The sequence below is a fragment of the Salvia hispanica genome, chromosome 1, assembly GCF_023119035.1.
Source record: "Salvia hispanica cultivar TCC Black 2014 chromosome 1, UniMelb_Shisp_WGS_1.0, whole genome shotgun sequence".
Classification (NCBI taxonomy): Eukaryota; Viridiplantae; Streptophyta; class Magnoliopsida; order Lamiales; family Lamiaceae; genus Salvia; species Salvia hispanica.
This window is the reverse complement of record NC_062965.1, coordinates 47,532,814-47,558,994: the sequence shown is the minus strand read 5'-3', so window position 1 is coordinate 47,558,994 and position 26,181 is coordinate 47,532,814. Positions and strand designations below refer to the sequence as shown.

At 34.9% G+C, this 26,181-nt stretch overlaps 3 protein-coding genes and 1 non-coding gene across 5 annotated transcripts; 2 read left to right on the top strand and 2 right to left on the bottom strand.

Annotated features, from left to right (window-relative positions):
- Positions 1 to 529: 529 nt before the first annotated feature.
- Positions 530 to 8,886, top strand: LOC125202490 (eukaryotic translation initiation factor 4G-like). The gene is made up of 11 exons (XM_048100888.1): positions 530 to 686; positions 787 to 1,016; positions 1,224 to 1,345; positions 1,716 to 1,877; positions 2,044 to 2,102; positions 2,197 to 2,253; positions 2,638 to 3,411; positions 3,537 to 3,926; positions 4,022 to 6,969; positions 8,057 to 8,254; positions 8,336 to 8,886. The coding sequence occupies exons 2-11, from the start codon at positions 865 to 867 to the stop codon at positions 8,664 to 8,666; spliced, it is 5,193 nt and encodes a 1,730-aa protein (XP_047956845.1). The 5' UTR covers positions 530 to 686; positions 787 to 864; the 3' UTR covers positions 8,667 to 8,886.
- A 5,095-nt stretch (positions 8,887 to 13,981) lies between these two features.
- Positions 13,982 to 16,476, top strand: LOC125202607 (probable serine/threonine-protein kinase PBL19). Of its 2 annotated transcripts, none has more exons than XM_048101041.1 (5): positions 13,982 to 14,169; positions 14,385 to 14,783; positions 15,267 to 15,527; positions 15,610 to 15,732; positions 15,819 to 16,476. In XM_048101041.1, the coding sequence occupies exons 2-5, from the start codon at positions 14,433 to 14,435 to the stop codon at positions 16,365 to 16,367; spliced, it is 1,284 nt and encodes a 427-aa protein (XP_047956998.1). In that variant the 5' UTR covers positions 13,982 to 14,169; positions 14,385 to 14,432; the 3' UTR covers positions 16,368 to 16,476. The 2 variants fall into 2 exon arrangements, with proteins under 2 accessions (XP_047956998.1, XP_047956997.1); XM_048101040.1 differs by having other exon boundaries at positions 14,370 to 14,783.
- Positions 16,477 to 16,905: 429 nt separating this feature from the next.
- On the bottom strand, positions 16,906 to 16,991 carry TRNAY-GUA. Its single transcript is given in 2 exon segments — positions 16,906 to 16,941; positions 16,955 to 16,991. It is a non-coding gene; the product is annotated as a tRNA-Tyr (tRNA).
- A 5,195-nt stretch (positions 16,992 to 22,186) lies between these two features.
- On the bottom strand, positions 22,187 to 22,980 carry LOC125201820 (FCS-Like Zinc finger 3-like). Its single transcript, XM_048100077.1, has 2 exons — positions 22,752 to 22,980; positions 22,187 to 22,651 (listed from the first exon to the last, which is right to left on the bottom strand). The coding sequence occupies exons 1-2, from the start codon at positions 22,865 to 22,867 to the stop codon at positions 22,471 to 22,473; spliced, it is 297 nt and encodes a 98-aa protein (XP_047956034.1). The 5' UTR covers positions 22,868 to 22,980; the 3' UTR covers positions 22,187 to 22,470.
- Between the last annotated feature and the right edge of the window lie 3,201 nt (positions 22,981 to 26,181).

The following is a 26,181-nucleotide window of genomic DNA, read 5'->3' as shown; positions in this document are numbered from 1 at the left end:
TAGATAGTACAAACCAAGAGTCTTTTTTATTTAACTGACTTTTCATCTTTTTTATTTCAATGTTAATGAATATTGATTGTAGAGTAAGGAAAAAGTTAGAATTAGCGTTAGAATGAAGACCAAATGATATTTCTTGTGTTATTACTTATTAGCTAGCTATTTTTATTTGATTTCACTATTCGTAATGGCATTAAGTGATTGAGGTGTGCTAGTAACTAAAGCAACGGATGTTTAATTGTACAAGTTCTTTAACAAAATCATTTTTTATTAAATTTTAAATTTTAAATTAATAAAATGATAGTTTTGTAAATATCTCCAAAACTATGATAGATACATATAAATATTTTAATCTAATTGACTCCCATATAAAATTAGCTTAATTAGTTCAATTAAGGTTTCAGATATATTCGTCCAAAATCCAAATGATGAGACTAACTTAAATTATATAAACATTGTAAAGTAATTTCCCCACTTTCTTCGTCGTCTATGTTTTAACCATAAAACACAAAATCACACAGTTAATGCACAGTAGCATTTTCCTTTTATTTTTTTCTTCATCTCTTTCTCTTCATCTCTTTCTTCTTCTCCATACCCTTTCCATTTTCCCCAACGGTTCACCCAGGGGCATGGTTCCCGCCATTCCTCTCTCCCACTAGAAACCCTAATTTCTCTCTCACACGCTACAGGTTCAATTAGTTTCGCATTTTGATCGATTTAATTTGAATAAATTGTTTCTCCAATTGAATGTGCGACATATTATTGATTCTGATGGTTTTGATTTGATAGGCTGATCCTCGTAGGGTGTTAAATTCGCCTGAATTTCGGGAAAAGCGGTTCTTTTTTTGCCATAAAAGATTAGGATTTATGTCCCATAATCAATCAAGGGCTGAGAGGAGCGATTCCACGCAGTACAGGAAAACCGGCCGATCCGGTAGCTCCAATCAGCAGCGTCAGTTCCACGGCGGCGCCTCCAATAAGGGCGGTGGCGGCGCCCCTTCAAATCCTGCCGGCCGCGGGTATGCTTTTCTGAGATTGAATTGAATTTGGACTAGGGTTTTGTTGCTTTCTTGCGCATCCCTTATTGCATACATGTGCGGATGAGTTTTGTGTTTTTTGTTGGTAGACGATGATTGTGAATGTGAGAGCTAGGGTTTGGAGGGGGGCGGGGATGTGTTTGGTTGTTGGATGATGGGTTGATGTTTTGTTATGTTTCTGTGATCCAGTTACAATAAGAAGTATAACAACAATGCCCAAGGTGGTCCGAGGGTAAGAAGTCCGAATGTGGGTTCAGATTCTGCTGGACATGCTTTCCATAATGGTCCTCAAGAACAGCAGCCAACTCATGGTATGTGACTTGGATTTTTTGTTGTTATATTACATTCATTAGTAGTGCTACTCGCCGAGTGCTGGCAATTGGAAACGAGTATTTTCTTATTCTTTCCAGGAAACGAGTTGAGTTTATTTGTATGACCCTTAGTGTTGGATAGATGGTGGTTATCGAAGATGATAAATTTTTTGATGTTCGAGGAACATTATATTGAATAAGTTTAATTCTAAGGATCATGCACACACAACGATCATCATTATTCATTATTTACTAAGTATTTTCGTAATTTTCCATGAATTCTTGGTTTTATTGTTTTTCAAGTTACCAACTTACTGGTTCTTCTTTCTGATGAACTGTCCTTTTACATATTTGGTTGGGGTATCTCCAGTTAGCGGCACACCTACCAATGTCAATCTGACAGATGCTCCTGCCCAAAAGACCACACAAACTGTTCCTAGATCTCCGTCTTCTGATGTTTCAAATGAAGCTCCAACATCTAATGTTTCTGCTGCTAATTCTGAGTCTGAGTTACCTAAAACACCTACTAAAGGTATGGCATGTTGTTAGTGCACAGTATATTTTAAGCAGTTGAAATGACTCTTGACATAATCTCAAAATAAGATTGAGAATAGTATGTTAGTTACTCAGTGTAACAGTTATGTCTGTCTTTGTTTTATCGATTTTCATTTGATATTTCTGTTTGTTCCATGTTTCAGGAGATGCAACAGGGCCACTTGGCCTGCAGTTCGGCTCCATAAGTCCTGGTTGTATGCAGGTAATGCAGAATTCTGTGGAGGGCCCTTCAATATTATTGTCTGAGTCCCCAAACTCCAATTTCTAATTACAGAAGGTGCCTTTCTGTTTTTTAGGTACCTGCTAGAACAAGCTCTGCGCCACCAAATTTGGATGAGCAGAAAAAGGACCAGGTTAGACATTCTCTATAATCTATATTTGATTTTCACATGGCTTCCAGAAGCTGCTAACAGATGGTAAAGGATAGAGTTGTATGATATCTTCGTGATGGAGAATTTCCTCGCGCATTATAATGCTAATCGTTTTTTTTGGGTTTATGAGATTGTGCTTCAATGATGTCTGCAAAAGTGAAAAGAAACAATCTAGACCAGAGGGTTCTGTGTACTTAACAGGAACTGCGTCAAATTATGCATCATTATTGAAATTTTTTCTTAGACTTATTGGTGGGTTGTTGCTCAAGATTACTCATTTCTAACAACATGCAAAATGCAACATTATGATCGTGATAGCTATGCTTCTGTGTAGTATGTTTTGCTAATTGGATAGTTTCATTTCAGGCTCGCCAAAACTTATTAAGGGCTGGTGGTCCTGTGCCGATTCCCTTGCCCAAGCAACCAGCTGTAAAGAAGGATGCAGGTGTTCCAAACCAAACAAACGCTCGCGAAGCTCACCCACTTTCCAGATCTAAGAGGGACACTCAGGTATCTGTTGCACCACCTGTAACTCAAATCCAGAAGCCAGCTATACATGCTATGCCTGGTATGCCCATGCAAATGCCATTTCACCAGCCACAGGTTTCTGTTCCATTTGGTGGTCCCAATCCTCAAATTCAGTCTCAAGCCATGCCAGGGGCATTGCCTCTGTCAATGCAGATGGCCCTACCTATGGGGAATCCTCAAATGCAGCAGTCAATGTTTATTTCAAGTCTTCAGCCACATCCGATGCAGTCTCAAGGAATGATGCAAGGACAGAACTTTAACTTTCCACCACCGATGACTCATCAACTACCTCCTCAGTTGGGTAACATGGGAATCAATATGGCCCCACAGTTTTCTCAGCAGCAGGCTGGAAAATACGGCGGTTCTCGGAAAACTGTGAAGATTACACATCCAGATACTCATGAAGAGTTGAGACTGGAGGGTTCGCCTGCTCCTAAATCACATCCTGTTATGCCACCTCATTCACAGCCCCTCCCACCATTTCCTCAAAATCACCCGATGAATTTCTATTCTAATTCTTATAACACAAACCCTGTCTATTTTCCTGCTGCTAGCTCCGTTCCATTGAGCAGCATTCCACCCACTTCTCAACCACCAAGGTCTTACAATCAGGTTAGTTGGTAGTTTTCTTTTAGGCTAGTTTTGCTCTGCTTATTTTAATTCAAAAATTCCATGCCTTGATAGGATTGAGTGATTTTTTTTGTTAATTTGTGATATTTTCGCCTCATCTACTGCAGGTGACAATTAAGCCACCTGTTGGCATTCATGGGGAGAAAGAGCCATTACCAGGTACAAGTTCAGTTACTGTGAGAAAGGCAGAGCTAGAACCATTAACTTTATCTGGAGAGGATTGTGCTCGTGCACAAAAGGAAGTTGAATCATCATCTCGGATTTCTACACCACATTCTAAGCCTGGTTTAGGAGTGTCATCTATATCTGCTGCATCATCAGGTTCTATCAATGTGGAGAGCATTGCATGTAACACTACGGCTCCTGCTTTTGTTACTAAGGATGGTTCTGCATCAATATTAAAAAGCACTGCTACTGAGGCAAGAAATAAAGTAGTCGTGCCCGGTTTAGTTAAAGATGTATGCAGTCAACCACTCAAACCGGGCCAACAGGATCAGGTATGATATGTCTGTTTGTTTATCCAGTTATAAAGTACTATCCACATTAAGAATGTTTTTCATGATTTATGAGCTAGATTACCCTATTATTTCAGGTTGGCAACCAACCACCCTCGCTCCCAAGTTCGATTTCTCAATCCTTGGAAGCTGAAGCAGTTAACACAAAATCTCCATTGCCTAGAGCCAATTTCGCATGCGAAACTTCCAAGGAATCATTATCAACTGCTGTGGCTACATCTGAGGTTGACTTGACAAGTGAGGACGTTGGAACTAATAATGTAAATAGTAGACAATCTGAGCCTGAGATAACTGCAGAAAGGGAAGGACAGGCCACATCTCAGAGTTTAAAATTTGATAAAGAACATTTGGACACATCGTTGAAGTCTCTTTCTTTAGAATCACCGAAAATAACTGGTGAAGTTGAGGATATCACTGAAACAGAAATTACATCCAGCACAGGGGGTCTATTGGAAGGGACAGAGAAGCCGGAAGAGTCTTTAGGCTGTTGTACTGATGATGTCAACATGGCTGATAATTATGCTGCATCTTCCCATAATATAGAAGGCAGTCAAAATGCTGATAATCCTGTGTCAATGAATGGTTTATCTGCACAGGATGATAAGACTTATATAGCAGGCACAAAATGTCTTGATGATGCATCAAAACCCGATAATGAAGATATTGACAATAATAGTGACAGTTTAGTCCCAACTTCCTTGAGTATCAGGGATAAAGTCTTGGTAGATGCAAGTGTGTCTAAAAGTGCTCTACCCAGAGGGAAGAAGAAAAAAAGAGAATTGTATAGGAAAGCAGAAGCTGCTGGTACCAGTTCTGATCTTTATATGGCGTACAAGGGCCCTGAAGACAAGAAAGGTGCTGAGATCTCCGCAGAGAGCATTGAAGAAACTTCAAGCAATAACATGAAGCAGACATCCTCTGAAATCTCTAGAGAGATTGACCTTCCAAGTGAGAAACCTCCTGTGACTAAAGTTGAGCCAGATGATTGGGAAGATGCTGCTGAAATTTCTTCGCACTTAGAAAGTTCAAAGAATGGAAATCAAGGTTCTGATGTAGATGAAAATGGATTGACAACTAAAAGATATTCCCGAGACTTCCTTCTTAAATTCGCAGATCAATGCACTGATCTTCCAGAAGGATTTGATTTTAATTCAGACGTAGCAGATGTATTGATGGTTTCCAGTGTCAATATGCGTGAGTCACATCCTAGTCCTGGACGAAACATTGACAGGGCTTCTGGAGGTTCTAGACCAGATCGCCGTGCAAGTGGCTATGGAGATGAGGATAAATGGAACAAATTTCCTGGCCCACTTATGTCAGGGCGAGGAGATATGCGTGCAGATACTGGATATGCGAATAATGTTGTTGGTTTTCGACCTGGCCAAGTCGGTAATTACGGTGTTCTAAGGAATCCACGACCTCAGACACCCATGCATGCAGGGGGGATCTTGTCAGGGCCAATGCAGTCCATTGGTCCTCATGGAGTATTGCTTAGAAATAACTCCGAATCTGATAGATGGCAGCGGGGAACTGCTTTCCAGAAAGGATTGATGCCTCCTCCTCAGACACCCCCCCCAGTTATGCACCGAGCTGAGAAGAAGTATGAAGTAGGCAAGGTTACTGATGAGGAAGAAGCGAAACAGAGACAGTTGAAGGGCATATTGAACAAGCTTACACCTCAAAATTTTGAGAAACTGTTCCAGCAAGTTCAGCAAGTCAACATCGATAATGTTATTACACTTTCTGGAGTAATCTCGCAGATTTTTGATAAAGCTCTGATGGAGCCTACCTTCTGTGAGATGTATGCTGACTTCTGCTTTCACCTTGCTGCGGGCTTGCCTGAATTGAGTGTGGACAATGAAAGAATAACTTTCAAGAGATTACTCCTGAACAAATGCCAGGAAGAATTTGAGAGAGGAGAAAGAGAAGAACAAGAGGCAAATGAAGCTGACGAAGGTGAAAGTAAACTGACAGAAGAAGAGAGAGAAGACAAGAGACTGCGTGTTAGAAGACGGATGCTGGGTAACATTAGACTAATTGGAGAATTATACAAGAAGAAGATGTTGACTGAAAGAATAATGCACGAGTGCATTAATAAATTGTTGGGTCAGTACCAGAATCCCGATGAAGAAAACATAGAAGCTCTGTGCAAATTAATGAGCACAATTGGTGTAATGATAGATCATCCCAAAGCAAAGGACCACATGGATGCTTATTTTGACATCATGGCACAACTATCCAATAATATGAAGCTGTCTTCCCGGGTAAGATTCATGCTGAGAGATTCTATTGATCTCAGAAAGAATAAGTGGCAGCAGCGGAGGAAAGTTGAAGGTCCTAAAAAGATTGAGGAGGTACACAGAGATGCTGCGCAAGAACGGCATGCTCAAACTAGCAGACTTGGTCGTGTATCCAGCATTGGTGGCTCAATAAGAAGGGGTCCGTCTATGGATTTTGCTCCTAGAACTCCTAGTATGTTATCTCCTCCAGGTCCACAGATCAGCAGTTTTCGTCCTGGTGGGCCACAGCTACGTGGCCATGGCTCTCAGGATGCTCGGATGGATGAGAGACATTCCTATGAGAACAGAACGATGTCTATTCCACTGCCTCAAAGACCCCTTGGTGATGATTCCATAACCCTTGGGCCACAAGGTGGTCTTGTCCGAGGAATGGCGTTTGGTAGTCAGCCATCTGCATCTAGCTCTCGTTTGGCTGAGATATCAAGTCCTGGAGATGCACGCAGGGTGGGCCCTGGTCTAAATGGATTCAGTTCTATTCCTGAACGGGCAGCTTATGGCCAAAGAGAGGATCACGTTCCAAGATATGTGCCTGACAGGTTTGTTGCTGCATCCAGTTATGACCAAGAAAGGAATGTTACACATGGAAATAGAAACACAGATCGCATTGATAAATCTCTGCCAGCTTCTCCCCCTGCTCGTGGTGCTCTCCCAACTAGCGCAGAAAATATGTGGACTGAAGAGCAGTTGCGGGAAAAATCGGTAAAGACCATTAAAGAATTCTTCAGGTATTTATGTCCCCAATCTGGAAGTTTGTTGTTTCATTATGCTATAATCAACCTGTCCCACTCCCCTTTTCTTGATGTTTATTAAGTTGGTTGAACTAAATGTTAGATTTCTCAGTGAAATTTAAAAGTGAAATTGCATAATTAAGTATTAGACATCTACAGCCATCAGGCTCGTCTGTAACTATTTCAAACAGTACTTCCTGACACATCTTGACTATAATTTGTTGAGAAGCACACAGATGGATCAACATCTGACAACAAAAGGAAATGAATTTAAAATTTGTGTTGAAATTCTTCTGGTTTGACTTTAAGCAAGAGAAAAGTTTAGATGACGGCTTATTGTAAAATATCTCTGGAGGTCTTGTTGTGTGTTCTTGACTTCTCTCTAGGTCTCAATCTTCTGAATCTTTCTGGGTGTGACCTATGTTGAAGTTTCCGAACAGATAAAACCAACACTGGAAACTCCTAATCCATGTTATGTGATGGATATCATTTTTATTACTTCTTTTTTATTCTTTAGCTTCTTAGGAAGATGAATTTGTTGTATATATGTATTATTGCTGGGCATCCTAGAGTACTTTGATATGACATTTGCGGAATATCTTTGAAGGCCAGTTTTGAGCATCAGCTTGACGGCTTCTCACCTGTTGAATCCTGCACTGAGTCTTTAAATCAGAGAGTGTGGTTTGTATTGTGTCAAAAGTATGCATGGTGGCTTACATTGGAACTTTGAACTTTAGGGTAATGCATTACCTTAATCTCAAACTACTCGAAATGTTGATATTGAACTCATAATATGACGATAGAGAAATGATAGATATCAGTGTCCCTTATGATTGTGTCTAGGAAGTAGGAACATTTACTTTTTCTTCAATATTAGGCTCCCCTCAGTTCCCTACAAAAAAACATGTGGAACGCAGCAAATCCATGTTGTGGTCACCCTTATCTATGCTTACCCTTCTTTTGCCTGAATATTCTAGTATGATATATGCACAATGTTGTTGGTGTGGTGGCTTTATTTTGATTGAGATTATCATGTTGGCACTTCAGTAATTTGCTAAGATGAATTCAATCTGTTTTTCCCCAGTGCAACACTTGATGAGAATGAAGTCGCATCGTGGATCAAGGATTTGAACGCCCCAGGCTTATATCCCTCAATGATATCTATCTGGCTCGCTGATTCATTTGAGAGGAAAGACATGGAGAGGGAGCTCCTGACAAAGCTGCTTATTAACCTTACAAAGTCGCAAGATGGGTTGCTAAGTGAGGCTCAACTCGTCAAAGGGTATGTCTTGACATGCTTTCGGATGGTCACTATTACATAAAAGTACCCAATGCTGATACCAGACTTATCATCACTTCACAGGTTTGAATCTGTTCTAGCTGTCTTGGAGGATGCTGTCAATGATGCCCCGAGAGCAGCTGAGTTCCTCGGTCGTTTTTTTGCTAGAGTCGTCTTAGAGAATGTCGTTTCGCTCGCTGAAATTGGGCAGTTGGTGTACGAAGGTGGAGAAGAGCAAGGGAGCCTTGTAGAAGCAGGGATTGCAGCTGATGTGGTGGGAACCATCTTCGACACAATCAAATCGGAGAAAGGGGATTCTGTGCTGAATGAGATTCGTTCAAGCTCGAATCTGCAGCTACAGAAGTTCAGACCTCCAGGTTCGAACAGGTCATGCAAGATAGATAAGTTCATTTAGAAGACAACGATGCTCACCGGATCGGGCCTGGTAGAGAAATTCTTGTTTTTTGTTATGTTGTTAGGTAGTTAGTACTAGTATTACATTTTCAGAAATATATTATATATCTATATATATAATATATCTGCTGGCTGCTGTAGAGGAACTGTCCCTCTCGTTTATTTTGACAAAATCAGGTCGTCGGTTACAGAATTATCAAAAAGGTTCGATTGAGTGAGCATCCTCTCTTTTGCTTCTTGTTTTTTTAAGCTGGTTAATTTGCAATAAATATAATACTATTGCTTTTATGAAAATTAGATGAAGTATAATTGCTGTACAATATATTCCTCGATCGGATTAATTCTTTGTATTGTATAAATGCATGACGTGCCATTTCATTCAACCCTTTGAAATTTGTGTGAACAAATTGATGATTGACTAATGCTCGGAATAAAATCCTCAAAAAGATTTGGAGAAAATTGGTTAACAAAATGTGAGTATAAAAATTAATTGTTGGAGGGAAACCAAGCAACTAGCATGTGCCTATATTCACGCAACCATGGTCTTCTGCATCAAACCATTTTTAAGGTTTCCAATTTCCAAATCTTTAAACTTTTCATGTTGATGTCGTTGGAATATCCATTTTTCCGGATTCCAAGATTTTGACGATCTCAAAAGAAACTTTTTAGGTTTCCACCACTGGTACAAAGAGATGTGTAATAAAAGGAGTACTACCTCCGTCCTCCAAATATTGACACATTTTGACCCGACATAGGTTTTAAGAAATATAATGGAAAGTAAGTTGAAAAAGTTGGTGAGATGTGAGTCCTACTTTTAAAGTATTAGTTTTATAATAAAATGTGAATATGAATGAGTTAGTGGAATATGAGGTCCACTACCAAAAATGATAATAAGTGAAGTGTGTTAAATTTTCAAGGACGGACCGAAATAGTAAACTGTGTCAAACTTTCAGGGACGGATGTAGTAGTAGAAAATTAGAGAATGAACGAGAAAAGTTACTTCATTCGTCCTACAAGAGAAGAGTATGCATTCTTTTCTTTTTAGTCCGTCGCACAAGAATTTGCATTTTCTAATTTCAAAAACTCTTTTCTCTCTAATAAGGTGAGACTCATTCTATATTAATAATAATTTAATTACTTTTTTTTAACTTTTCTCTTACTTTACCCATTGTACATTAAATTGTATCCAACCAAAAGTGTATACTCTTATAGACGAATGGAGTAATATTTAGATATATTACCAAAATATCATAATGTTGCCCTGAACAAAGGTCTTTCAAATGACGCAAAATATCCCCAAGTCTTGATGGCATCTAAGAAAAGTACATTTATGTGCAAATTCAGATTTCCACAATGAGAATGACTTCAGTTTTGTTGATGAAAACGTAAATAATAAGATTAGTAGATATTTGTAAAATTTCCACAATGTGAATCCCCAGCATTTTGGGAGAAGAAAATTCTCTGCAAGACTAATCAAAATCAAATCCAAAAGTTGATATATTAAGGCTGGATTTCTAGGTTACCTAACAATTAAAGCGCATTTCAAGAAATGATATAAACAACAAAATCTCTTTGTTATGTTTCTGAAGCTGGACTCTTCAATCTAGAAGTTGGTTAAACGAATTACAGTAAGATATACAGATCAAATTGAGTGCAAATCTTTATACTACCAAAGATTCGAATGTCCCTATAACTAAATAAATTCCATTTAGATCCCACGTATAGCTACTAACGAAAAACGTACATTTTTCATTAATTTTTTTAAGAAAAAACTCCATTTATTTATATAATTAACAACTAAGTAATTTATACATTTCGGTTATTACTTATTACAAATCCACTTTCCTAATTGACTCTATCACAGAAATCTGGTCACTGTTCTATTTATCAACAACAAATATAAGCATACTATCAGAAAATATATAGTGGCAACACAAAAAATTCATAGTTTAGTTTATCCAATTTATCATTTTTTTTTCTTCATATCAGTGAGGAATTTTAAAACTATGCAATAAAATTAGAAGCAAAAACAATAAGTCAACAACAAATAAAACAATATATCAAAAAATTACCACGTCCACGGGTTTGGTGACAATATTTTCTAGGAATAAAAGATCAATTAAGTCAAATGAAGTAGTACAATATATCTTGACTAGTGACGTGTCGAATTAAGTTTATATTTGTATGTTTATGACATCAATATTACATGTAAGCAAATATAACCTTTTAACTTATCAATGTGAATAGCACCAAGATTATTGCGAACATGAGATAATAATTTACAAATCATGAAGTTAAACAAATAGAATGACTTAATACATCAATATGATCGAACCAAAATGCTTAAAGCTGATATTCATTTCCACATAAAATAGAATATGAAATAATAGGTAAAATATATATTTGTATGTCAGTAATAATGACAGTTACATAAAACACAACCTTTGAATCAAATTGCGGATTCAACAATATATAAATTACTTTTTAATTAAGGAACATTAAGTCATTAACTACTTAATGACTTAGGGTTTAGCGTGTCAGAATGTGCCCAAATTTGAATAGGCTTGTTTTGTGACATCAATGTCACTCTTAAATCTTAATACAGTTTTTATCATTTAATTCATGTTAATTTGGTACAACAATGTCACTCTCACTACATTTTTTTTGCCATTTAATTCATGTTAATTATCATTATCTGTAGATATTGCGTTTACGATTTCGTCTAGTCTTGACCAGTTCCAGCAAATAACGTATTGATCCTTGAGCCGCAAGCTCGTGCCAATTAAAAGTCCAAAACTATCCTAATAAACTCTAATTAAGATTTGATTAATACTATGAATATATGAAACAATACAATTTAATTATAATTTACTCATTCAATACATATAATATAATATTAGTAGTAAATTTAATTTTAAAATAAATATAATTCTTAACTATTTTGATGCAGACACTGTCAACGTATGTAACAATTTTAAACACTAGTTTGAACCCCCACAATAAAAATTCTGCATCCACCACTGGTTGTTAGTACGTGTGGTTGCTGGTTTATCATCATGTTATTTTGTTTGTTGTGCGGCTATACTGAATTTTTGTAGGTTTTGGGATATGGTGTTAGTGGGAATTAATGTCACACTGTTGTCTAATCTTCGCTTTTGCATTTTTTCGTTTTATACAATAGAACTGAATTTTTGTAGGTCTTGGTATGTGGTGTTAGTGGGAATATATGTTATACTGTTGTCTGATCTTCGCTTTTGTATTATTTTGTTTTATACAATAGAATTATCTTGCGTATTTACAAAAATGACGGGTTGTATTTTAGTCCTTTTCCATTAAACATTTCCAATCGCAACATACCAACAATACATCTTAACAAAATTTTATATTTAGTCGAGGGGGGAAATGTCAACAAGTTAAACGAGTGGTGATCCACATATATATATTTCACAATATAAAACGCAAATGAGACGAATTAACACCCAAAAAGATTTACCTTACTACCTAATTAAGTTGAACATTAGAATTAAGTCAAAAGTGTTTGGTAGAAACTATTTATTTATACATCATGGGGCAAAATATATAAATTTTAAAATTTTGATTTTGACGATGTGAGTGCGCTCCAAAGATCCTTTCTAACTAAATATTAAATTAATAACAAGACATAGCAAATTATACATGTATGTTCCCTAAAATCATAAAGTTGGAACAGCATAAATTAATGATTAATTAAAAGGTAACAATTATTTATGAAATAAGCAAGGCTCGTATTGACTTTCCCATACATCCCCCACATGAAATGAAAGTTACCAGTTACCACTTCTGATTAACTAATTATGTGGAAATAAACAGCACCTTTGACCATAAATGGTCTTTCTTTATTAATTTTCACTAATATTTTAAATATTTGCAAGAGTGACGGTGGACATTTTTGCTATTTAAGAATTGTTTAACATCTTGCTATAAATATAATATTGGCGTGCCAATTAATTAAGTCCAATTTCTTGATCAACCTAACAACTGAAGAAATCATAAACATAGAGTACAATATGACAACAGAAATAAATATTTTAATTTGACTTTTAAGTCATGTCACATAACCACCACCCACTTTTGGAGACGGCGCAAGCAAAAAGGCCAAAACAAACTTACAAATTTCTATCACTGCTATGTAAATTAATTATAGTAGTAATAGTTATAAAGCGGATGCACGTTATTTAATTAGTTTTACTGTAGTTAGGATAAATCGAATCAATATCAAAATAATCGAACTTATTTTCATATGCATTTTCTTGACGTTCACATATGTAGTTATGTTTAGATCCAAACATTGAGTGACATCTTGACACATGATACAATCTTGCACAATGATGTCTCAACAATAAAATTCCCAACATTTGCCTATAAATCCATTCATATATTCTGATTATGATTTTATTAACTTCAAAAAAGCAACGATGCGAGCCAGAGATTGACTTGAAAAACTGCAGTGTTTCAAGTGTTGGAACATTTTATTATAGTCCTAACATAATTGCATGTTTAATAACTTATGAAGTCAAATGGTCATTTATAAAAGTAAGAGAACTATTGTGCAGATACTACTTTGAATAACTCCAATTTATCCAATTTAATTATAAGTGAAAAGTGAAATTAGAATTATTTTATAATCAAAAGGCACTACTTGTTAAAACAGTGAGCAAGCAAATCTTATACTCAATCCAGCTAAAAAAACTCAATCTAAAGTGGGGAAGCCCAAATTGGCTAATGCATACAAAGTGAAGAAACTCATTCCCTCAAAGAAACAAACATAAGTAAGTGAAATTAGAGTTATGATAAAGTTTGTAAAATCGTTGTTATGATCCCCTAGACATAAAATCAGAATACAGAGTTCTTCTGAAACATTGACACTAGAAAGACGATTTTCACACTTCAGAATTCATAAAGAACATCGAATATCATGAGTGTGAATAGAAATATGATTCGCTAGACTCCGTAATAAACAACTTGATTCTTCTATTGTCTTCTAGAACCGATTAGAGGCAACATTCAAAGTCCACCATTGCCATTAATCTTATGCTCCACATCGAATATAGACTCCAATAAATCTCCATCTCTATTGGGGCCGCGAAAGAAACAACCTATCTTTCTAGAAGTTTGGTTTTGTTGAGGTACTAGGAATTCAACATGCCCTCCTTTCTTGAGTTGTCTGCTGTCTCTCTCTCTCTCCTACAAAATCAACAAAATAAATCCTCAATTGGCCTCCATCACTAAAATCTCTTGGAAAGCAACTCCAGATAGGAGAGAGAAAGTTTATATTATACGTTCACATTTTTGTATGTATAATCAAGCCACACCAGATAAATAAATTCTCCTATAACTATTTTAACTCTATCTTCAAAATCAAACCTTTACGTTGATTGATACCCCATTCTTCTATTGTGCGTGTGTGTGTGAGAGAGAAAGAGAGGGAGTTGGTTGAAAATTGAAATGAATGCATTGAGAAACAGGTAATGTTCATTTCATTGGCCGCCTTCTGCTTTCTTTTATCCCTTTCCTCTTCATTATCCATTCAAATTCCAATCCCAACTCCATTCCCTTCAATTCTTCATATACTCATAATTCTCCATCTCTTGCTTCTTTTCTGGACAGATTTATTGATTTATTATGTTACCAACAATACAATGATCAATCACGCTTCAATTTCTAGGTATTTTGATTTCAGCTCAGGTGGGGCATGATTTGAATCTCAATAGAAAAGGGGAAGGAAAAGATGAAGTGTTTCTACTACTTCAAGGATAGGAGCAGAACCAGATTGCAGAAATCAGCTCCAATCCTCAAAGACGACACCAAATCTGACATCTCCGAACCCGATAGGATCACCAAATCTTCATGCTCGGCCACTTCGCCCCGCACCATACCCGAATTATACTCCGAGAAAGCTCAGAATTTGAGGGTTTTCACATTCTCCGAGCTGAGGCAGGCCACCAACAACTTCAGTCGTTTGCTCAAGATTGGGGAAGGCGGTTTTGGGAGTGTTTACAAGGGCACCATCAAGCCTGTTGAGGGAAAGGCTGATCCTATTGTTGTTGCTATTAAGAAACTCAACAGGGATGGCTTTCAGGTCTGTCAAAGATTTTTTGTTTCCTTTTCAGAGCTTTCGTTTTCTCTCCTCTTCCAATTTTGTCTCTTGCTGGATTGATTGGCCCTACTTGTTGTATTTGTATGTTTGGCTTTATAGTGCTTTTTTTAGGCAGATTAGTGGAGTTTTTGGAAGTGCATTTTGACAATTATACTTCATAATTGTGGTTGAGAATGTGAATTGATTTTAAAATCCATTTTGAGAGTTGAAGATTGGTGGAAACTACCAAAACTGATTAGCTGTCATTTCAAGATTGGTTCTTGGTGAGAATCAATTCAAAACAAGATTTCACATCATCATCTTAACTATGTGTTTTGAGTGATCTTTCTACTTGGCATATGCAGAGTTTTGATGCAGTTTAAATGTAGTAATGTGTAAAAGATATCATGTTTGAAAACTCTGTTGATTAACTCTCCTTCTTAGATCAATCTTTTGTTAAGGCTTTGGTGTGTGTATTGCTATCAGGGTCATAAGCAATGGGTGGCAGAGGTGCAGTTCTTAGGCGTCGTGGAGCATTCGAATCTTGTGAAACTGATCGGATACTGTGCTGTGGATGGCGAGAGAGGAATCCAGAGGCTGCTCGTGTACGAGTACATGCCAAACAAGAGTTTGGAAGACCATCTCTTCAGCAAGGTGTTTCCACCACTCTCATGGGATGCTAGGCTGCAAATAGTGCTTGGTGCTGCTCAGGGATTGGCTTATCTTCATGAAGAGTTAGAAATTCAGGTAGATGACTAAGGTTTTCGTTGCTTGTTAAAAGACGAGTCTTTGCATTTCTGTTGATGCTTGCTTACTCCAATTTGTGAAGGTTATATATCGAGATTTTAAGTCATCAAATGTGCTGTTGGATGACAAGTTCAAGGCGAAGCTCTCGGACTTTGGGCTGGCCCGGGAGGGCCCTAAAGCCGGACATAGTCATGTTTCAACTGCGGTATGGATAGACAGATAGATAGATAGAACAAGCGTGTGTTTACATACTCCTATTTAGTTGGATAAATAATCGAGCGTGTTACACAGGTTGTGGGAACATACGGATATGCTGCCCCAGATTACATAGAGACCGGGCACCTGACCTCAAAGAGCGATGTATGGAGTTTTGGAGTAGTCCTGTACGAGATCTTGACAGGCAGGAGATCTCTGGAACGAGACCGCCCCAAATCCGAGCAGAAGCTGCTGGAGTGGGTGAAGCAGTACCCTGCAGATAGCAAAAAGTTTGGCATGATTCTAGACCAAAGGCTCCAAAATGACTACTCGCTGAGTGCAGCTCGAAAGATCGCCAAACTAGCCGACGCCTGTTTGGTGAAGAGCGCCAAGGATCGGCCGAAGATGAGCAATGTGGTGGAGACCTTGAAGCAGATAGTGCAGGTCACAAGAGTAGAGAGCCCTCCGGCGAAATATGCAGATGACGAGGCAACGAAGGGGGAGGAGGCCGCAGCTCCTGCGAAGGCGATGGGGGCGTCGGAGTCGGCCAAGAGGCGAATTGCGCACCTTGCTAAGATTAGTGAACACATTGGTGGAGTGAGTAGAAGGAGGTTCATGATCATGCAGAGGGCTAATGTGACATGATATGATATCAACAACTTACAAATATATTTACTTGTATCATCACTCTATCATAAGCTCCTTCGGTTGGCGCTCTTTTTTCTGTTAATAAATTTTGCTTCTTGGGATGCGATCTTAAGTCTTTTTTTTGTATATCAAATAAGCTTAAGCCAAAAAAGCGAGCAAGCAAGTCCAACGTACAAACTTATAAACAAGAGAAAAGTCAAATAACATAACCTATATGACTAATGAATTGATGGAAAAACTTGTATTGTTATATATGTGGAGGTTAATCGAGTTAGCTCATTCAATTAATTAAAAAACGAAATTAAAGGAATTACCCTTCTCAGCTACATTTAACAAAGTATACTTAAAACTCACCACAATTGCCATATCAAGTTCCTTTATGTGGTCGGCAACCAACAAGATTTCCCAAAGTTCGATTAACGACCTTAATCTCACTAATGCATAGAATCAAAAAGATTTTTTAAACAAATATAGTGGACCAATTTTAGAATTTAGTCAAAGTAACATTTCTCTCATCGTGAACAAAAAAATACATTCCGACCTACCGGATTCGAACCAGTGACCTAAGGATAACAGCTGAACGACTACAGTCCTCCGCTCTACCAACTGAGCTAAGGTCGGCTTGTGTTTAGTCCATTTTGTTAATTCTATTATTATTCACAAAGTTTTATAGTAGTCGTCTAAAATGTATAAATCTATACCCGTTCCAAATTTGATTAATTGCGTCGACATGTTTACTCTTTAAAATAATTAGTTAATCATATAATTAAAACTTGAACATCAGTTTGTATTATTATTAGTAATAACTAATAGTACTACTATAAACTATGTAGTACTATAAGATTATTACTGAGAAAAAACATCACATAGACATGTTGATAAATGTACGGACCCATTTAGAATTTAGAGTGAACTACACAAATGGTTCCTGGACTATGGGTTTATCTCGCCTATAGTCCCTGGACTTTAAAAATATCGCCAGTAGTCCCTGGACTAAGGGTTTATCTCGAAATTGGTCCTTTTGGTTTTTTTTGGTACGAAAATACCCTTTGATATTATTTTGGGGAGTTTGGGCAATTTGGTCTTTTTACACTTTTAACATTTTAAATCTGATATTATTTTAGTTATGTACTAACTTTGATATTATTTCAAAATTATCATTCTTCTTCCATTTTGTTATCCTTCACTGAATTTTTTTTTTAAATTTCAATATTAGATTTAATTTTACAAAATTTTAAATTTTATTTTTTAAATATCAATAAATTTTTTTAATTATAAAAATTATTAAATAGCAAAAATTAATAGTTATAATCAATATTTGATAGTGTATAGTACTATGTAATCAATAAGGTATGACAACGCCTTAGTTTTAATCAATATTTAAATAGCTTTAATCATAAATAGATTATATAACACAATTTATTCTGAAATAAATATGCATCTAATGTAAGACTAATATAATTTTTGTTTATTAATTTGAAAACAATCAAAATTTACTAGAAAATTTCAACAAAAATACTCCTATATAAATTTTTAAGTAGGATCAAATTTTTAGTCAACTTCATAATATTTAATCACAAGCAATTATAACAACCGAACGGAGGCTAAATAGAATAACTCTTATTTTTCCATCATGATTAATATTATTTTTCTGTACTTCTTCAATTCAATTGAATATTATATTAAATAACAAAAATTAATAGTTTTAATCAATATTTATAGTGTCCATGAATTAATAGTTTTCATTAAAAAATTTATTGATATTTAAAAATCTAAATATTAAATTTAATTTTATAAAATTAAATCTAATATTGAAATAAAAAAAAATTCAGTGAAGGATAACAAAATGAAAGAAGAATGATAATTTTGAAATAATATCAAAGTTAGTACATAACTAAAATAATATCAGATTTAAAATGTTAAAAGTGTAAAAAGACCAAATTGCCCAAACCCCCCAAAATAATATCAAAGGGTATTTTCGTACCAAAAAAAGCCAAAAGGACCAATTTCGAGATAAACCCTTAGTCCAGGGACTACTGACGATATTTTTAAAGTCCAGGGACTATGGGCGAGATAAACCCATAGTCCATGGACCATTTTTGTAGTTCACTCTAGAATTTATATTATTATATACCTATAGAATTTCTCGTAAAATAATCCCCAAATTACCTTATAGCTGTTCTAGCAATTGATTCTAACTAAAAAGTATGATCACATTAAGGTATAAACTTCAACGTATATTTTTCATTTAATTTAATACAAAACTTAGTTATAAACACAATAATATACAGTTTAATTTGAATTAAATTTTAAATTTGGTGAGTATAAGTCAAATCTGGATTCGTAATAGCTCAATAAACTGACTATTTGACCAATTATAACTATTATTGAACTAAACCTTCTAAAAGAATATTTACTCAATCAAAATTTGTTATTTGAACAAATTGGAGAAGAAGCTATTTTGGTTGGACGAATATGGTCCTGAACAGACTCTAAAACAAATGACTTCATCTGTATAGTAAGAGCATCAGCAGCGCCGGACGTCCCGGTTGACGTCGGACCGGCGTGCGGACGTCTGCGCGGGATGTCCGCCATTAGGCGCGAGACCGACGGATGCCCGTTCGGCTAGCGGCAAACTATAGAGATTCAAGGCATAACATGGACTTTGTTTGAAACGGTTTGTGGTTTGGGATGATTTGTTTTTTGAACTATGTACTTTTTTTAATTTAAATATGTATGCTTTTATTTAAAATAAAATCGTTGCATTTATCTCATATTCGTGTCAAACTTTTAATTCCGTAAATTGTTTAATTTGGTGAATTTGTGAATTTTTATTATTGTGGATTTCCGTCGGGATGTCCTTGGGACAGTGGCGGATCTAGGAATATATATTCGGGGTTACGAGTAGTTGAATAGGAGTAGTCGAATAGGAATAGGGGTACATTTTAATATAAAGTTAAAATTTTCTATATATATACATAATAGTACTAAATAAAAAAAAATTGGGGGGTCATTCGAACCCCCTGGTTACCACCTCCCTCCGCCACTGCCTTGGGGATGTCCACCATTATGCAGTGGGATGTCCTTATGACGTGGCAGTGCAGTGGGAGGTCCTTATGACTTGGCAGGAGGTGTTTTTGGGAAGTCCGTTGCGATGTCCGCCGAGACATCCGTTCTATTGCTGATGCTCTAATAAGAATTTCAATTTTCCATTTATTAGTTCATCAATATAACTTTTATTTCACTTTTTTTTTTTTAAATGTTAAGTTAATTTTACTTCCCAATGTACTTCACTCACCTTTCATATTTTCATTAATAAAATCAATATTCCATAGAATGTTAACTCACATTGTATTCTTTTTTTCTCATAAATATTTCATATATCTCAAAATATGGTGAAAAAAGAGGGAAATCTAATCATGGACCGATAGAATACACAAATTACAAGTGTATCTTGTTTATAAGGAAGTTCATATCTTCATTAATTGAGAAAATTGAGTATTGCAGAAGTAACAGGTCCATCAATTAATGATATTTGACTATTCTTTTAATTCTAGAAGGATTTTTATTTTACTGTATGTGTAATGTTGGACATTCATAACCTTGACCTTTTCAACACTTCCTTTTTACGCCCCTAGTTTTCAGCTGGAATATGATTTAAATAAAGTATGTTGACTCACACCTTCTTGAACGACTTTTGGTCTCTTCAATGTGATGGGAGAAGACCCCATAAATACATCAATTTTTTTATTTTTGCAAGAATTGACACGGTGGAATGATATATGACCATTTACTGTTATTTCGAGTTTAATAAATTTTCTAATATCTAGATTCTTTATAAAAAATTAGTTACTTACTCTGTATGAACATTTCATAAAGCCATTACTATGCACAAACATTTCAAAAAGCCATTCAAAAATAAATTGTTGCGTTTGCGATATAAGTAAATTACTTTGTCACGTCACTATCGATCGATGTAAAACTCTGCGATGTAAATAAATTACTTTGTCACTTCACTATTGATTGATCATTGATGTAAAGTTATGCAGTGTAAATAAATTACTCAGTCACATTATTAATTGATGTAAAGCTTATACTACATTCAAATTTTCATTAAGTTTTTTAAGAGAATCAAAAATATTTTATCATCTACTTGTGATTCAAACTCCTGACATTTCCAAATTATTGATAATAGAAGAAACATTTTAGCAATTGAGCTGTATTTTATCATCGAATTCATAATTAAGTTTCTTATGAGTGACTTTCATCATTAATCTTGGTTTGCCTAACTCAATGGAATAATAGGGCCTGCCCCTAATCTACAAATCTTTATAAAGTTAATGTCGATGTCACAAATTTCTACTACGTGTCCCACCTTCAAACACTTTTCTTAGTAGTAAATTATTTTTGCTCAAATAATTGGTATCTTCTGATTGGGCTCTACAAGAATCTAATTTATTTATTTCAGACAGTACAACTTTTAAGGAGAATATTTTTACAACTTTAGGCAATATAATTTCTGTCAAAATCATACATAAAATGGAGGGCATTCCATACTCCATAGTGCTTCCTAGAAGTTTCACAGAAGTTTCTAACTTTTTCATTTTTATTTATGTTTTTTTGAGTACGTGAAGGTAATTTTCAAAGTGTAGCTATTATTAGCATCTATCACCGGTCCCAAAATTCACTTTTTTTTCCCAATCTATTTGAGAAAATAAACTACACAAATTCGAGAACATCATGTAGTTCATGTACTAAATAAATGGACGTAAATGTATTATTAAATAACTCATTTTATTGTAACATGTTCATTTCGTGAACGAAGTAAATGTGTCTAACCGTTCGGTTCGTGAATGAAGTAAATGTATCTAACAATTTTAATTTTGAGTAAAAGAGTATTAATGCAAGGGAACCGAAAACTTTTCGTGCATTATTAGTCATTCTAATCACCCACAATTAGTTTAATATAATGTAGTGTTATGTAAAAGGGTGTTTAATAGTATAGTTTAAATTTACTCATTTTAATATAATGTAGTGTAATGAAAAAGGGTGTTTAATAGTATAGTTTAAATTTACTCAACCGATATTTCCACTAATAATTAGGGTACTCTTTGTATCATTTTCTTAAATCGCTTTTCAAAAAAAAATATCTCTTTAAATAATACTACTAATAAATAGTACTCCCTCCGTCCCATAAAAGTTGAGTCGTATTCCTTTTTAGTCCGTCCCAACAAAGTTGAGTCATTTCCTTTTTTAACTAAAGACAAAACATCTAATCACTCTTACTTTATTCCATCATTTACTTTACTCTCTCTTATCTTTCCTACTTTTTTCATCTCTCCTATTTATTTAATATAAATTTTTAATCTCTGTGCCCAAAAGTTTTGTCTCAACTTTTATAGGACGGAGGAATCTCTTATCTTTCCTACTTTTTTCATCTCTCCTATTTATTTAATATAAATTTTTAATCTCTATGTCCAAAAGTTTTGTCTCAACTTTTATAGGACGGAGGAAGTACTGATATCTTTTGGTACCAAGCTAAGCCACAACTTCATATTGAATTTATTAACCAAAACAAGTAGAATAATTTTAAAATATCACCTTTTCCAAACACCAACACCCAGACACAAAAGATTCATAGAAAATACTAGTATTAATAAAATAAATCCTTGACCTCTGTGAATTATTCACAGTATATCAATCCATTTGGCAGATTAATTAATGAGTGAATATATAAATTGACTATTGAGAGAGAGAAAATGCATTAAATTAATTAAGTTTTGTAAAGGTATTTAGTAGAATCCTATCGCAGCAGCTTTCATAATAGAGACATCAAAATCTATTTGATTCAAGAAAAAAGGGAATAAACATTACATAAACGATTAAATTAAAAATCAAAATTGTAACAGCAGGATCCTCTCTCCTCCTCCTTCCCGCCCCAACTTTTTTTCTTTACAGATCAAACTCCACTGTAATTCCTCTCATAATCAGGAATTTCGAGAAAACATCAATTAAGTCTTCTTTTCCCATACGATTCTCCTTTATTTTCATTTTGCATTTGGAGATCTGAATTTTGATATGTATTAATAAAATCTCGGGTTTAGGCTACAGCAACGGTGCCTGTTCGCACGGCTTTATCGGTATCGGATTCCGTGGTTGAATCCTTGCTCTGTCTAACGGCGTTAGATCTCTTCGAAGCGATTTTCCATCTCTTCTCCTTTGCCTCGTCCATCTCAATCTGTTCCTGCCGGCATTCCTGGCTACAGAACGGCGCGTTTCCTCTGCAGATCGGAACAATCGGAAAATTAGGCGAATAAATTGACCTAGAAATTGAAGGAAATCGAGATCTAATTTTCTGAAAATTGAGGAATTTCAACCGACCTGTACATGTAGATGTCGCTGTTGTGGCTGAGATGCTTCTGGCAGAGAGAGCAGGAATCGAGGAAATGAGGCTGGTAGTATTCTCCTCCGGCGTAGTGAGAAGCGGACGGCCTCATGTTTTTTCGCTTCTTTAGTTGTGCGGCAGCTAGATCGGTGTTGGTGCGGCGGAGAAATTGGTGTTTCTAGGGCGGGGAGGCGGTGGCGTTAATTCTTGGGTGAGAATTGGGGGAGGAGAGATGGTGTGGAGTGGTAGTGGTTTTATAGAGTGAAATGAGAGGGCAAAGCTTGAGTGCTTTCTGGACCACATGCACCAGTTAGTACAGCCAATCGAATCTACTTAAAATAATCATTTTTTAGCCTAATTAAGTGAAGATAAAATAAAGTAGAAATAATTATTTTTTAGCCTAATTAAGTGAAGATAAAATAAAGTTTAAGAAAAAAAACTAAAAGTCATTTTAAATGTGATATACAAATAAATATGATTTTTTTTCGTTTTAATTAAGTTGAGTTAAAATTTTTGAGCATGGTAATTAAGAAATTATGTTGAAAAATAGGAAAGATGGATAAAGTAGGAAAGATAAAGAGAGAGTAAAAGTATGTGATGACATAAAGTAAGAATGATTGAATATTTTATTTTTTATCAAAAAAGAAAATGACTCAACTTTATTGTGACATTTCAAGAGAAAAATACAACTTAACTTAGCTGGGACATAGAGTATTAGTTTATTACTATATCAATTTGAGGACAAATAGAGTATATGCATAGAGCACCACCACAACCGTTTATGAATAGAGTAGTACGTTTTAAATTTTAATTTAGCCAAATCATTGTATTTAGAGAAAATATCAAAACTTCTTTTTTTTTTTTTTATGTCTCAACAAAGATGATGCATTATTAAAAATAGAAATATATTTATATCTATTTTATTCCATCTATCTTATTTTACATATTCCACTTAATGTAAAATAAAGATGCATAAAATTTTGTGTCATTCATAAAAGGGGTATTTTTCTTAGAACGGAGTAAGTACAAATTATACTAGTACTTATTATTTCTATTTTTTTACACTTACATATAATAATAGTTTCCCATAAAATTTGTATTCTCCATAAAAAAACAACTGAAATATGAGGTTGGACCACTGGAATATGATTGATTAATTTTATAAGAATTTTAAAAACCAGTGGCAGTTTCAGCAAATCCAAGGGTTTGAATCCTGTGGCAGAGAATTAATACAATGCATTGCATCTGTCGGACAAAAATGGTTTTCTAGTAAATAAAATAAGCAACTTGTACTTTCAACTTTATGGCATTATAGTCCCTTGTTTATGAGTAATCCTTTATAGGTTCATCAAGATTATAAATTTCACCTTTTTGGACAAGTGGCAATTCCATCTAGAATCTGTGGTTTTAATATTAGGGCAACATGACAAAGACATGCATTTGTTTTCTTTATAGTCTGCTGCTTATAAATATTCTAATAAATTTAAAATAAGAGTGTTATTCAATTTTATGCAATAATTATTGATGAAATAAACCATCCACTTTTTAAATAACTAGTTATTCAATTTTTATGCAATGATTATGGATGACAAGAATCATCCACTTTCTAGCTCCATCCATCACATCTATATAGATTTATTTTCACATTTGGTAACTGAATTTTAACCCATCTACTAATAAATTGTCTATTAAATTATATTGCAATAGTTCATCATCAAAATATAAATGTATATAAATGGGACATTGAAAGTATAATTTCCATTTGTTGTCTCATGTAAGTCTTTGACACAAAAATAATAATACTTGACGTGATAAGGATACGAACACAACACAAACATAATAAGGAGATTGATTTGATAAGAATACAAACACGATAATACTTGACACTGGCTCATTCATTTGGTGTGTATTCTTATAGTGATAAAAATTATCAGTTATATCTAACATGAGTACAAAATAGTACAATACATAAATATCTTATCTTATGTATTCAAGAGCGAATACAAAAATTTGTTTAACATGTGCTATACATCGTGATTCACATTCAATTTTAGGACGTCCCAATTCATACATTTCTCCTTTTGCAAAACCAACATTTTTATTAGAAAAAAAACACTTTCTTATCTCTATTAGTAATTTATTCTCTTTCACTAAATCCACTAAACATAATTTTCTTGAATTCTTCTTTTTTAAAACAGGGTGTCAAAGAGACAATCCTATTTATTCTCTTTCACTAAATTCACTAAACATAATTTTCTTGAATTCTTCTTTTTTACAACAGGGTGTCAAAAAGACAATCCTTTAAAAAAAGTGTATACCGCTTAAATAGCAACGAGCATACAATATTATTTAATAAAAGACAAAAGAATAGTTTACTATACGTTCAACGCGTGACTACATATCATTTTTTAAAATCTTATGCTTAAAAGAGTGTTTACTTACGAAACAGAGGAAGTACTCCCCCCGTCCTAGAATAAGAGTCTTGTTTTGCCATTTTTGTTTGTCACATAATAAGAGTCCTATTTTAATTTTAACATAAATGGTAAGAGCATCCACATCCGTGCTCTTAGCTAAGAGCACGGAAGTGGGCCCGGACCCACTTTTACTCCTTGTCATTAGCTAAGAGCACAACACTCACATCCGTGCTCTTAGCTAAGGACAAGCTCAAAGGTCTCACCATTCTATTATTCAATTTAAATACTCCAATTATTAAAAACATTTCTACATTATAAAAATACATTAAAAATAAAAATTACATAATTAAAATTCTAAAAAATAAAAATTACATAATTAAAATGCTAAAAACTAAAAATACATAATTAAAATCCTAAAAATTAAAAATTATACACGTGGAAGACTAGTCCTCTAACCCCAATTGCCTCTTGAGACACAAGTGGGGGTATTTATAGATGAAAATGTGAATTTTGGGGGAAAAAAAATTGAAAAATAAATTAAAAGTGGGTAGAAAACGGATATAATTTTTTGGGAAGTGGAAAAATATTTTTTTATTTAAAACATTTTTTTAAATAAATTTCGCATTAAAAAAAAAAATTAAACAAGCCAACGGCAGGCGACGCCACGTGTGCTGCTCAGCGGCACGGACGTGCTCTTAGCTAAAAGCAGCGCCGTGCCGCTGGCACGAACGGACGAGCTCTATCAGCGGACGGACGGCGATTTTTATACTGCTGCGGATGCTCTAAGTATGTCTCACATTCTACCAACTTATTCCACTCATATTTTATTATGAAACTAATATATATAAGTGAGACTCTTATTCCACTAACTTATTTAACCCACTTTTCTTTACATTTTTTAAAACTCGTGTTATTACTAAATATGACTTATATTATGGGACGGAGGGAGTATTTCATTACGACAACATAGACTTTTGCTTAATAATTCACGTAAAATATTAGAGTAATGATA